The sequence below is a fragment of the Protopterus annectens genome, chromosome 3.part1 (genome assembly GCF_019279795.1).
Source record: "Protopterus annectens isolate FY-2018-M chromosome 3.part1, PAN1.0, whole genome shotgun sequence".
NCBI lineage: Eukaryota > Metazoa > Chordata > Ceratodontiformes > Protopteridae > Protopterus > Protopterus annectens.
Genome location: NC_056732.1, coordinates 1,081,922,112 through 1,081,936,220, shown reverse-complemented (window position 1 = coordinate 1,081,936,220; position 14,109 = coordinate 1,081,922,112). Strand labels below are relative to the sequence as shown.

The following is a 14,109-nucleotide window of genomic DNA, read 5'->3' as shown; positions in this document are numbered from 1 at the left end:
AGTTGATCTGCTTTTGTAGAGGAGTGACTGTTGCAGTCTTCCAGTCACTTGGAATGTAGCCTGTTTCAAAGCCGTAGTTGAAGTGACTTAAGTGGTCCTGATATGTGATGTTTTAGACTGTTCAAGAGGGAACCAGGGATGATGTGAGGACCCATGGAGGCAGTGTTCTTGGCAAGTGCTGCCAGCACCTCATCCCTGCTGATAGCTGTGTGAGGTAGGTTAGAGGAAATTTCACCTGGTGGAGCTGGGTGAGGAAGTTTTGGGGTGAAATTTTTATATGAATTAATCAGCCAGTAGATTTGCTTTGTCACCGTTATTAGTGTAGGTGAGAAACACAAAGTCCTAACCCAGAAAAAACTGAATGGAGGAAATGACCAAGAGCATTCCACCAAAAGTAAAAAATCTAACAAATTTATTCCACAACGATGAAAGTTTTAGCATGTTCGTCAAAAGTACGTTACACTGACTTCAGAACTACATAACAATAACCTCACCTTTTACCTTTGGTGCAGTGCTCTTGGTCATTTTCTCTTATTAGTGTAGGTGGTACCATTCACCAGTTCAGCACATTCTTTTACCTGTAAGGTTGTGGATATAGCTCAAGAAAGCCTTCTAATTGTCCTTAGCCTGCAGGGCTATCCTGCCCTTATAGTTGGCCTTTTGGACTTGATTAGACCTCTTAGTTTCTTGCTTAGTTGTGTAAAAGAGTACTTGTCTTTAAGGGAGTTGCTTTTCTTTTTGTACCCTATTTAGGTGAGGATTCTACCAGCTTGATTTGTTTTTAGTGTTTTGAGATTTCTGGTAGGTGCGTCAGCCTTCGTGCAGCCTTTCATATGTTTGCATAGCGAATCTGTGAATAATTATGCATAGGTGTATTCCTCTGTAAAGGTTTACCTTGTCGCCATTTGAGCTTGTCTGCCTATGGAGCCATCGGTTTCCTCTCTTTTTCTGAAAGTCCCTCCTTGGGATCTCTCTTGTGCTGGAGAAATTTCTCTTTGGACCTGCCTGTCTGACTGATTTGATGTTCATCTCTTTGAAAGCTGCTTTTCTCCTTTCTCTGACACTTGCAAAAAGAGGTAACTAAGTTGCAAGGTGTGATGGCGGGAGAAGCCTAGGGTTGTTTTGAGAGTTCACATCAAATTGGTTCATCATTCTCCCTGTTTTCTATCCTGATCTAAAAATAAGGGATAACTCCGAATGAAAATGGCAGCTCTGTATGACAGAACTCTCTCTCCATGGCAAAACTGTTCCAGTCAGTGTTAAGGTGTGTTCTGCTAGAGCCTTGGCTTCTATGATGACATACTTGAGAAACTGTCTAGAGCCAGCAACTTGGTCCTGTATTCATACATTTACAAAGCACTAGAAACTGGATTCCTTTTGCATGTCCATAGCAGGCTTGTAAGATCATTCCCAGGGACTCCTGGGCCCTTACCCTTCCTCCTCCCAGGTTGGATAAGCTATGGTATTCTACTCATAGGCTGCTGCAGTGAGAATGATCAACATAGTACAGCTGTGTAAGCTGCAGTTATCCATAACATTAGACATACAAATGCTTCACTGCTGCAGTAGCTGCACTCATCCATCCGCTATCCCCCTTTGATGTATAAAGTTCTAGTGTGGGATAGTCTGAATTCAAGGTGAGTTACCCATTTTTGGTGAGGGGCAAGAAAGTCCTGAAGATTTTTAGTCATTCTAACTGCTTATATAATTTCCTCTAAAAGTGCTTTGCCATAGGCAGCCATATTGACAGTGTAGGACGATGAGGGTGAAAACTTTTGGAAGCTAGCCATTTGCTGTGTCTGTGGCAGTATACACCCATAGGTTACTAGAGCAGTGAAAAAGTAATAACTGCTGTCATGGTTAAGTGCAGCTTGCACAATTGTACTTCTCTAGTCAGGAGTTCCAACCATTAAGATGGGTATAACTCTGATTTGCTCATACAGTACCCTCTGCACAAAGATGCACTGGTTATGCAAGCAGTGCCTATACATGACTGTGCTGTCCTTTGACATTGTATCCTGTTGATAATCCACTGTGTGTGTGTGTGTGTGTGTGTGTGTGTGTGTGTTTATTTTTTTATTTATTTATTTTTTTTAAGATTTCCATACTTCATTGCCTGTTCTGCTACAGTAGACTGTTTGCAAGCAACAGTTGGCAAAACTGAATGTTATCTGTTTAATTGCTACTTTGTTTGCCCTTTACTTAACATTTTTAGTGATGAAAATTTAATTTAAGTCAGTAACTGCTTGATTTTGTTTGCTTTGCTTTTTTATAGAACACAATTACGTGAACACTTCTGGAGAAAAGTCTTTCAAAAGCAAAATGATGGGTAAGTGCAGTGTGAAATTATTTTGTTAGGAAGAAGTTCCTTTGGCTTTTTTGTGATAGCTTTTTATGCACTGGCTACCCTGTGTATCCTCACTGCTAGAGTTGATGAGCAGCAATGTTGGACCAATATTGTGGTGATTTACCCAGATAAATGTTTTGGTCAGATCTAAGATACCACCTCATGATATATTTGCATCCTTTGATGTATATTGTAGGTGAAGTCCACAGAGAAGTAGCAGTATCTTATATAATGTCTTCCAGGATCTGAGGGTTGAGTGAATAGAGGTAAAGTCAGTATGCTGTGGACTGGAGATATGGGAATTTGGACACTGATCAAAGAAAGGCAGTTTTAAAGATATTTCTAATATTTTGGACATTGTATGTGTCTTGGAGTTTTAAAAAGTATACAAGTAAGGTCAAGAGTTGCTCTGTGCCAGGGAGCCAGTGTCTGCATTGTTCAAGTTTTCTGGGTTAAGAGAATTCTTTTTGGAGTAGAATCTGTTGAAGGACTAGAAAAAAAGGGGGTTACAATTTTGGCGTGTCGGTGTGCGCGCGCGTGCCTGTTCATAGCTTGGTACTAGGCTATCAGCCCTAGGGCCTATACAAGCCTAGCCATAACAATTCCCTGGCGATTTCTTCCCACATTATTTACTTTCCTGGACCCCTGTCTAGCAGGGCAACTGACGTGATCCCTGGGGTGAATTTCCTTTCTCCCATCCAAACGTCAAGGTTCCTCTTGAAGAGGTCCAAAGAGGCACTCTGCTTGACATGTATGGGCAATCTATTTCAGAGTCTGGGGAGTCTCTGGGTCAGGAACCTATCCCTCCAGCATGTTTTGTTTATTGTGATGACAAGGTTTAGATCCCTGGAGCGTGTAGCTCTGAGGGATTGGGATTTCTTTAAGTGTAGCATGTCCAACAGCTCTGGGTTTGACATGGCCTTGTATGTTAAGCAGAGATCTTCTCTGAGTAGACGGTATGCGACAGAGTATAGCTGGAGTTTTTTAAGGCGGTCAGCGTAGGGCATCTGCTTTAGGCCTGTGATTCTTTTAGTGAGGTATTTCTGAGGCCTTTCCAGTTGTTGCAGATGTCTTGAGGGGTACATACCAAATGGGGCGTTGTATTCTATAATGGGTCTAATGAGGGATGAGTACAGTGGGACAATGACCTCTTTTTTTCTGGATGAAAAGCCCTTCATGATGAGATGTGCCACATAGAAGGATTTCCTGACTGTTGTGGTGATGTGGTTATCAAAGGTGAGACCACTGTCCACCTGTGTCCCTAAGTCTGTTATCACACTTTCTGTGTTTAGTGTACTGCCACCTATATGGTAATTCATGGATACATGTTTTTTCCCCAAACGGGATAACAATACATTTGTTGGCATTGAGCTTGAGCCCATGGCTCTGGCACCAAGCATCTGTTCTGTAAGGCCCTTTTGTAGAGTATCCACATCATTTGGGGATTCAATAATAGCTCCCAGTTTGCAGTCCTCTGCAAACTTTGTTAGCCAGAGTCCCTTAGTGTTGACCTGTACTTCAGAGAAGTAGATGCCAAACAAGAGCGGCCCCAGGACTGAACCCTGAGGTACTCCATTTGTCACTTGTCTGGAGCTGGATTTGGAGTCTGCTACTTTTACAGTGTGGGTTCTATCAGTAAGCCATTTAGCAACCCATTGGGTGACATAGGGATTAATACCCAACTTAGTAAGTTTATCTATGATTCCAGAGTGGGGGATGGTGTCAAAGGCCTTGGCAAGGTCTAGATAGGCTGTGTGGACCACCTTACCCTTGTCCATGGCTCTGGAGACTGATTCAAAGAAGTCAATGAGGTTCAGGAGACGAGATCGGCCCTTCACAAACCCAAACTGGGTGGGGTCCAGTGTTTGAAGGTTGCCAATGTCTTTGTTTATAAGTTCCATGATAATACGCTCCATGGCCTTGCAGATAAGGCTTGTCAGACTGATGGGACGGTAGTTTCCGGGATCCAAGGTGGATCCCCCCCTTGTGGATTGGGATAACTGTAGCTCTGCGCCACTCAGTGGGCACGAAACCTGAGGTGAGGCTATAATGAAACATGACACTTAGGTGAGGTGCCAGTTCATATTGTAGTTCATGTAGTACACAGCCCGGGATGTCATCTGGTCCCATGGATGCTGTATTCTTGGCTTTAGAGAGTGCGTTTTGTACCTGTGTGGCCGTTATCTGTGTGCGTGCGCGTGCCTGTTGTGTCGGTGTGCTCGGATTTGAGGAATTTAAGCAAGTGTTGCCAATCTTGGAAGAGGCTGATTTTCCTTTTCCATTAGGGGGTAGGAAGTGAAGAAGCATTAGAAATACTGGTTTCTTTAATGGGGCCTTGAATAATTGAGTTGACTTTTCCAAAAAGATCTTTAAAAATATAAGCTTGCCTTTTGTGAAAGTAGACAGTTGTTTGACGGTGACTAGATCAGCTTTTAATGAGGAAAGAAGCATCTGTCCGTTAAGATAAGTTAGTGTGGCACACTTTGCTTTGAGAAGTGCAGGATTTTTCTTGGCGGTCTTTGTAGAAGCAGGGAATACAGTTGTGCATGTTCTGAAAGGTTAATCTGTCATCTTTGCTTTTTCACGAATTGGAAGTTCACACACCAGAATGATTATGACCTCAAAATAAACTGCTTTATGTTAGGCTGAGTGGTGGTATAGTATTAACTTGAATAACTTTTAGGTATGTACTTACCATAACTTCGGATGTATGGGATCCATCTCGCCTACATTCATAACAGATGAGTTCGGAGCTGATCCATCGGCTCCGACTCGGCCACTTTTTTATACTCTAGAATGAAGACTCTAATTAGCTGGGCTCCCCCTTATCCCAGAATGCACCACGCCTGCTTCCCCAGATCTTGTTTGTTTGCTTTCATACAGTCATACAGACACAGAAACCCCCACCAGGCACTCTAACCAACTAGAGTCCTTCAAAGGAAGATCTCAGTAAGGACCAACATTTCCTCTAACTCCAAAAGGAAGGGGGAAGGAGGGCGGGTACATATGAATGTAGACTAGATGGATCCCATACATCCAAAGTTATGGTAAGTACATAACTAAAAGATGTAATGGGATCCTATCTCGCCTACCTTTATAACAGATGGGACAGCGTCCCTAGCACCTAAATCCTGGGTGGCTCATTGGAAAACACTCCTGAGAACTGTGGAACCAAAGGAAGCTCTGTCTCTAGAAGCCACATCAATTTTGTAATGAGAAATGAAGGTGTGCGGAGATGACCAGGTAGCAGCCGCACAGATATCATCTATCGAAAGTTTGGAGTGGAATGCTACAGAAGTGGCCATAGCCCTGGTAGAATGAGCCCTGACTGGGAAAGGCAGCTCTCTGCCTGATTGCATCTCCTTCATTTATTCTCAATCTTTAATCCATTTGGCTATGGTGGTTTTAGCCACCGGCTGACCCAACTTATTCTCTGCAAAGGATACAAACAGCTTATTAGACTTTCGTGTCTGACTGGTTCTGTCCAAGTAAAAACACAGTTGCCTGTGAACATCCAACTGATGGAAAGTATACTCTGCACTGTTGGAGAATTTGGGAAAAAACACAGGAAGCTCCAAGGACTGTTGAATGCATAAAGGGGATGCTACCTTGGGCAAAAAAGAGGGATTCAATTTGAGGGATACCCTGTCTTTGTGAAATATCAAATAAGGAGGGTTAGAACAGAGAGCCTGAAGCTCCGAAACCCACTTGGCAGAGGTTATGGCCACTAAAAAGGCGGTCTTCCAAGATAGAAACTTTATATCACACGTAGCTGCAGGTTCAAAGGGGAGAGGAGTTAAAGAGGTCAGAACAATATTTAGATCCCAAGGGGGGAGGGGATGTGCTGTTGGGGGCCTGAGGAGCCATGCTCCCTTGAGGAAAGACTTGCAAAGCCCGTTTGCCATTAAGGAAGGTTCAAAGGAAACATGAAAATTGGAAATGGCCACTAACTGAACCTTAACTGTGGATACTGAGGAGCCCAAATGAAACAGAGGCTAGGAATTCTAGGACCTGCGGCACTGGGTCAGTAAGAGGATCAATACCTCATTGCTGGGCCCAGCAGGCAAACCTTTTCCATTTGCTGGAATACAGTTTAACCGTGGATGGCTTGTGAGAAGAGGACAAAATGTGCATCACTTCTGGGGAAAGAGAGTTATCTCCAGACTAGGGTTGGAAGTGGAGTAACCAAGCAGCTAGCTTCAAAGACCGGAGGGATGGGTGAGAGTGTCCCGACTGGTGAGTCAACAGGTCTGGCACTGGGTCCAGAATCCAAGGGCCTTGTATCGCATGTCTCTGAAGGAAAGGAAACCAAACTTGATGAGGCCAGTGTGGGGCGATCAAGATCATGTCACTCCCTACGTGAATAGCCTTCTGTATCACCCTCGGAAGAAGGGGAACTCGCGGGAAGGCATAAAGTAGACCGGGGGGCCAACTGTGGGCTAGAGCATCCCTGGGAATCTGCCCCTGAGAGGGAGTCAGAGTGAAGAACTCTTTTTTTGCATTTTGCATTGAGGGGGCTGGCGAACAAGTCGCAACAAGGGAGGCCCCATTTGGCGAATATCTTCGCAGCCACTCTGTCGTTGAGGGACCACTCGTGGGGCAACAGGAGGGTCCTGCTGAGCCTGTCTGCAATCACATTGGATTTCCTCGGAATATGCATTCCTACTAGGAAACAGTGGGTAGCAATTGCCCAATGCCACACTCTCAAGGCCTCTCTGCAGTGGGGATAGGACCTGGTCCCGCCCTGCTTGTTTATGTGCCAGACTACTGACATGTTGTCAGACAGAATCGCAATGGTACCCTGGGGGAGAACATGATTAAGTGCTTGCAGCGTAAGAAACACAGCCCTCATTTCCAGGATATTGATGTGTAAGTGCGCTTCGCAAACCTGCCATGTGCCTTGGACCGACCTGTCCAGATAATGACCCCCCCACCCTATCTGGGAGGCTTCCGTGGTCACCGTGACAACAGGGGGCTGAAGGGCAAAGGGACGCCCCTGGTCCAGGTTGGACCGAAGCAGCCACCAACGGAGGTCCCGACGGCAACAGTCCGTAATCAGAATCAAATGGTTCAGGGGAAGTTCCTGAAAGTACCACTGGACCGATAGTAGCCATTGCAGCACCCGCATGTGCAGCCTGGCCAAGGGGACTAGAAGAATAGTTGCGGCCATCGTGCCCAATAACTGTAGAATCTGTCTGGCCGGAACTCGTGATCTGGGTAACAAGGCTAGAACCTGACATTGTAAGACTTGAATCCTTTCTGCAGGCAAAAATGCCCTTCTTGTGTCTAACTCTGCGCCTATAAAGGTGATGCGCTGAGATGGCTGCAGCACAGATTTTTTCCAATTGAATGTGATTCCTAGCGAATGACCCAAACTGACTGGACATAACTGCACGAACCAGTAGATGCTTGGAGGTGGCAATGAGGAGCCAGTCGTCTAGATAGGGAAACGCTTGGAATCCTAGACTTCTCAGGTGAGCTGTCACCACTGCCAGACACTTGGTGAACACCCTGGGGGCTGTGGTGAGACCAAAGGGCAGTGCTAGGAACTGGAAATGGCTGTCTCCCAGGCGGAAGCGTAAATGCCTCCTGGACTCTTGATGTATCAGAATGTGATAGTAAGCGTCCTTGAGGTCTATGGAGCACATCAAGACGTCTTTCTCCAATAACGGGAGAATGGACTGAAGGGTGACCATTCGGAATTTGGACTTTTTCACAAAGCGATTCAACGAGCTTAGGTCCAAAATGGACCTTAAGTCCCCTGTCTTTTTTGGCACCAAAAATAATCTTGAGTAAGTTCCTAATCCGATCTGGTCGGCGGGGACAGGCTGGATGACTCCTTTTGGTTAGCAGCTTTGAAACCTCTATGGCTGCTTGATCCCGTTGACTGGGTGGCACGTCCGGGATTTTCCTGACAAGAAGAGGGGGTTTGAAGAAGGGAATGAGAGCCTCCGGTAATAATGAGGAGTACCCACCGATCCTTGGTTATAGATTCCCAAGCCTGTGGGTGTTCTGCAAAACTACCCCCGACTGGCTCCGGACATGCACAGTCGGGCAACGTCCTAGGGACGGTGAGGGTAGGAGGAACCTCTAAAAGAATCGCGGTCTCCAGAGTTGCGGGGGCCTCTGCCACCTCTGGGGCGGCATCTTCCCGAATCCCCCCCCCTGCCTCTAGAGGGGGGATCACCCGGAGGATTAGGGAAAAACCTTTGGGATTTTCTGAACCACATTTTCCCTCCTCTCTGGGCCTTGGGATAAGGTCTAGTGGGACCGGAAAAACAGGCCCCAATGGCAGTCAAGGTCTTGCCCTCCTGCTCGCACCGGGTTAGTGTGTCCTTCACCTTGGGCCCAAACAGAGAAGACCCATCAAAGGGGGCGTCGGCGAAGGAAGACTTAAAGGCCTCCGCAAGTGGGCACAAGCGAAACCAGGCCTGTCTCCTAAGAGCCACTCCTGTTCCCGCTGCTCTACTCACCCCTTCGGCCGCATAAGATATGAGCCTCATGGACGAGTTGACTATAGACTATGATCTGGGCACCTACAGTCTGGGCTAGCGCCTCAGGGAGATTACCCACAAGGGACTCTCCTAACTCCTTGAGGAGGTCCCTTTGGAGCCTGGTAAAATGAAAGAGATAATTCAACGACCGCAGGGTAAAGGCCGCTGAAGAAAGGGTACGCTTTCCGTACCTATCCATGCTCCTAGAATCCTTATTAGGAGGATGAATAGACGTCGAAGCCTCTGCCACGTCCTGCTGAGTGGCAGATGCCACCACCAGCGCATCTACTGCAACTCCCTTAGTGAGAAATTCCTTCTGGGGAGGGGCTGAAAGAAATTTGTTAGGCCTGGCGGGCACTGGTTCCACAGTATCAGGGTGTTCCCACACCCTTCGAGAAATTAGGTCCAGTAATTCATCGAAGGGTGGAGACACCCAGGAGGCGGAGGGCTGGGCCCCAAAGGCCTTGAGGAAGACTGACTCCTCCATGGAAGGGGTTTTGGACTGCCAATCGCCTCTCTGTTTCAAGATCTCGGATGTCTGAGAAGGAGACTTCGTCCGAGGACAATTTGGGGGACCCCTCCGCATCATCGAGGTCAGTGTCCGATGTGATGGACTCATCCTGGGAGTCAACGTGCTTTCTCTTGCACAATTTCGTCCTTGGAGGTTTATCCGAAGCAGATTCGGAAGGATCTCCCGGAAGAAGGAACCCCCCAAGGGGGTATCCTCAAGCCCTGGGGCCCCACTGTCATGGGAAAGAATGTCACCAGAGGCACCAGTACCGAGGTCTAGGGACGGTGAGGTCGAGACCTGCTGAGCCGGCAAGGTCATGGACAGCGCACTCCTCATGGCCTCAAAAGCCAGACCTCCAGACTCTACGGAGGGAACTTGCTGAGAGGCCACAACAGTAGCGGGAATACCTGTGGCCGATGCTCCAAGGGGAAGACTAGGCATAGAGGTGACCAGTCCCATAGTGTTCCCCTCGGCCACCACCGAGGAAGAACCGGTACCGAACCCTGACACCGCTGACAGGGTAGGAATGGTAGTCTGTGTCTTAACAGCTCCGAAGGGGTCTCTGCTCCGACTGAAGGGCTCCGCTGCGCTCCACCATCACAGACTCCAACGGCTCCGAAGAGGTTGGAGGAGGAACCAAATGAGCGGAAGAGGGGATCAGCTCCGGAGTGGAATGGGCTGGTGCCGAAATCATTCTAGTAAAAACCGGGGACTGGAAAAGCCTCTGGATAACCCTGTCCAAATCCGAATCCGACAACCTGGAGGATTTAGAGGAAATAGACTGGGGCCGAGACAGCTTCTCTCTCGGCTCCGATAAACTAGGGGACCGGCACCGAAAGGTGTCCAAAACTATCCGTGCCGAGACAGGCACCGTATGCAAAGATGTCGGCGCCGATGGAGCCTTCGGAGCCAAGGGGGAAGAGCCTGAGCTGCACACCTCCAATGGCTCCGAGACCAATGGAGCCGAAGTAGGTGATTCACCTCTCGGTGCCATAAGCTGTGGCTCCGACACCAATGGAGCCGAGGGAAGAGGCACCGAGGCATACCCTTCAACCCTCTGCTCCGAGGCCAATGGAGCTGAGGAAGAAGTCGGCCTATGCTTCTTGGTTGTCTGCTCCGACGGACTGGTCGGAGCCGACTACCTTTTCTTTTTAGAAGCTGGAAAAGGAGTCAACACTTCCTCAAACGAAGGCTTGATAAGTCCTTTTAGGATTAACTTATTTTTCCTTTCCTGAAGGACCCTGGAAGAAAAAGCGTGACAAACACTGCATGTTTACTGTTTAGGGCCTAAGCACTTACAAGAAACACAGACAGCATGGCTGTCTGTGATAGACATTTTATAACTGCACCTAGTACATTTTTTAAAACCTGACTTCTGTTCCTTAGACATCTAGATAATCACACTAGTTAAATAATGAAAGTAAGACACAAATTTAAAAGTAGAGCAACAACCCTTAACTCAAAAGGACCACAGAGTACAGTGCACAAACAGAAGTGGATCAAATACGGGCCAAAGCCCTCTGACTTGAAAGGGCTTAGCTCAATACAACAGAAGATATAGAAAATTTAAATTCTCTTATACAAAAAACACAAGCACACACAACCAAGGGCAAAGGCCCTCTAACTTAAACAGGCCTTGCCCAGTAAACAGCAGAAAAAGCGCGAAAATCAAATTCACTCACTCACACACGCTGATATAGCTGTTAAAACAGCTGTTAGTTTTCTGACAGAAACCCCGTGTCAAAACACCAAAAAAAAGGTTAATAAAAGCACTTTGCTCCAGCCAAGTAGAGACCACGTCCCGCTTGAAAAGCGGCAAACGAGATCTGGGGAAGCCGGCATGGTGCATTCTGGGATAAGGGGGAGCCCAGCCAATTAGAGTCTTCATTCTAGAGTATAAAAAAGTGGCCGAGTCGGAGCCGATAGATCGGCTCCGAACCCATCTGTTATGAAGGTAGGCGAGATAGGATCCCATTACATCTGTTATTTCCCTGCAATCCAGTTTGACAAACACAGCTGTTTGCGTTTATATTTTTTCTTTCCACTGGGTTTTCTAAAAAGGCTAAATGCAGACTGTAGAGTGAGACTTGAATGCAGGCCTTAGCATTTCAGGGAGTAGTGCTGCAGAGATAATTTGTCATATGCCTGCTGTGGATGGCATTTATGGTAGTGATTTAATTGTTGGTAAAAGATCGATGTGTCTTAAACTCTTATTTATACAGTCATGCTAGGTGTCAGGCTTGTAGTGATGGTCTGAATTGCAAAAGGTAGAGCCAACTTGCATTTTGATATCTTTCTGCATGCCATATTAATGGCTTGCTTTTAGTAGTATTGTTAAGATATTTTATTTCCTGAGTTATGTCCCCTTTCTTTTGAAGTTTGTGTTTGTACTTTGTCTTTGTGACAGATTTGACACACTGCTACACTGGGTCCAACAGGGTGGCAGTTGACTCTTGTTTTGAGGTACTGTGCATTTTTCAACTCAGAGGGATGCAGTATGGACAAATATTGAAGAGCCAAGATAAAGCTACAGGCTTTCCAGAAAGTTCTTAGCAGTAGTCAAGTGGCAGACTGAGAACAGATGCATCTCTTGCATATTCTGCAAAGAGATGACATGTGGAGTGAATTTTAGGCATGGCTACTGTCTGTCATAAACACTGTCTTTAAGTGTTTGAATAAGTTGTGCAAAATTGTAATGTGTGGATACGCCTGCACCTGTTTAATGGTAGAAATATTTCAACATGATTGTGACACAGCCTATGGGTACATCAAGTGGAGGCAGTGTTAAGAATGGCTGTACCACAGAAACATGCACTGAGATGTGGGGTCAGCATGACTGTGACACAGCTTATAGGTTGAGGAGACAGCAGGAACCACAGAGCCTTGCACTGAAATGTGAGTATTCACCTTCTTTTCAGGCCCAGTTGGTAATCTGTACAGACATTGCAATGCTGCATGTGGTGGAAATTATCTTGCCACCTTCCTGCTCTGAGACTTGAATTATGACTACTGCATGTATACAGACCTGGAAGGGATCTGAGAAAAATAGGACTGCCAAACAGTGCACATCAGTCATGAAATGTAACCATTAGACTAGGAAAGCGTAAACTGTATTGTAAGAATGATGTTCATTCAACAGAAGCTGGACTTGTCCTGTAGTTAGTTTCTTGAACACTGCTCTAATGTCTTTATTTTCTGCTTCTGATTGCTTACAGCGGTAGTCATGGGTTTGAATTTTTAAAATGTGTATGTCTGCAAGAATGTGAATAGCAAATTGCATCAGCAGTTGTGTCCGAAAGTAAACATTGTTGTACATTAACTCTGATGGTGCTGCAGTGACATGCTGCTTTGAGAAAAATGACTTGAGTGTTGTGCAGAATATGACTTGATAATTACTTGCATTTGTTTTTTGTCGTGGGCTTTCTCAGAGTGTTCTGGTTTCTTGCATCCCTGGGATGTACAGGTGAATGAGTTGGTAAGATTCTAAATTGCCAGTATGTGTACGTGTGCATATCACAGCTGTATTTGGACAGGAATCCTGTTGCCTTATGTTTGTGAAATGTGGCTAGGCTTCACTGCCCCCCCCCCCCCCCATTCCATTGACAGGACAAAGCATGCATCAGAATGATTGTAAGACACCCCCTGGGTATCTGGAGTTGACTCTGTACAAGAGCACAGGGCATTAGGAGGAAAATGATGGTCACAAATAGTAATAAATAGCGTTATGAATATTGAAAATTGCATATGCACGTGACTGCATTACGACTGCTATAATATGCATGAGCAGTGTGATATCAACTTATAGGCATGGTGTAGTAGCTAAGCAGTAAGTCTGGATGACTTGTACATTCAGGGAATTTGACACTTTTGTGAAACACTGCACAATATAATTTTCATATTTCTTTGAATACTGCAGTGATGGACTTGGAAGCAGCAAAAGTATAGTCCTATTCAAGCACAGGTTACTTATTGAGAGTGAGCTATACAAGTGCCTGATTAGCCCATCTGTTATGAGTATTATCAGTATTTTTATTTTAGTCCATATATGGTGCATACAGTGGCATGAGCCACATATTACTGTCACTGAGGTGAAGGCAATAAGGGTTCGTAGCAAAGACCAGTGAAACCATCACATGGTAAATTTGGGTCGGAATTTGCATTTGAAGGTTTGCATTACGTCAGAGACAGATGGAATATCTAGAATGTGGTTCCACACCGCTGCAGAATGCTAGGAAACAAGTGACACAAGCTAGTTGATAAAAAAATTGTTTTTGAGTGTCAGATATCCATGAATGTTTACATTGCTTATTAAACTATGCTTTTTGTATGTACTTAAATATTTTTAATGTTGTACTGTGCTTTGGGCAGCAAGGTGTCATCTGATGGGCTTTACTTTTTGCTTACAGTGGAGCAGTCGGTGATTTCTTTGCAGGAAGTATTACCATTGGTGCAAAGTTCTAAAGAAAGAGGCTTGTGTGCTTTAACTCCTTACCATGAAGGAGCCAGATTAGTTTGCTCAATAGCAGTGCATGGCTACTGTTGGCACAAGTTTCAGATTTAACCTATTTTTTTCATTTAAAGTATGTATGAAATGGATTTTTTTTAAAAATTCTGACATAGTGAACACGAGAAATTTAATCTTGGTACAGTTACTGTGCTAGCCAACCATCACCTGCAACTTCCCATTAATGTCAATGAAAAATCTAACCTGGAAGTGAGCAATTACGCATTTATGAGCATGGCTTATGTACTGTTTG

General features: G+C 45.6%; 1 protein-coding gene across 1 annotated transcript in view; it reads left to right on the top strand.

The window, feature by feature from the left end:
* Window positions 1-2,275: 2,275 nt before the first annotated feature.
* The window catches only part of ELOC (elongin C), a gene marked incomplete at its 5' end in the record, with an annotated part of 381,231 nt that continues 369,397 nt past the window's right edge, over window positions 2,276-14,109 (top strand). The window contains 1 exon segment of the mRNA XM_044067225.1: window positions 2,276-2,329. Coding sequence (XP_043923160.1) covers window positions 2,323-2,329 — 7 coding nt within the window.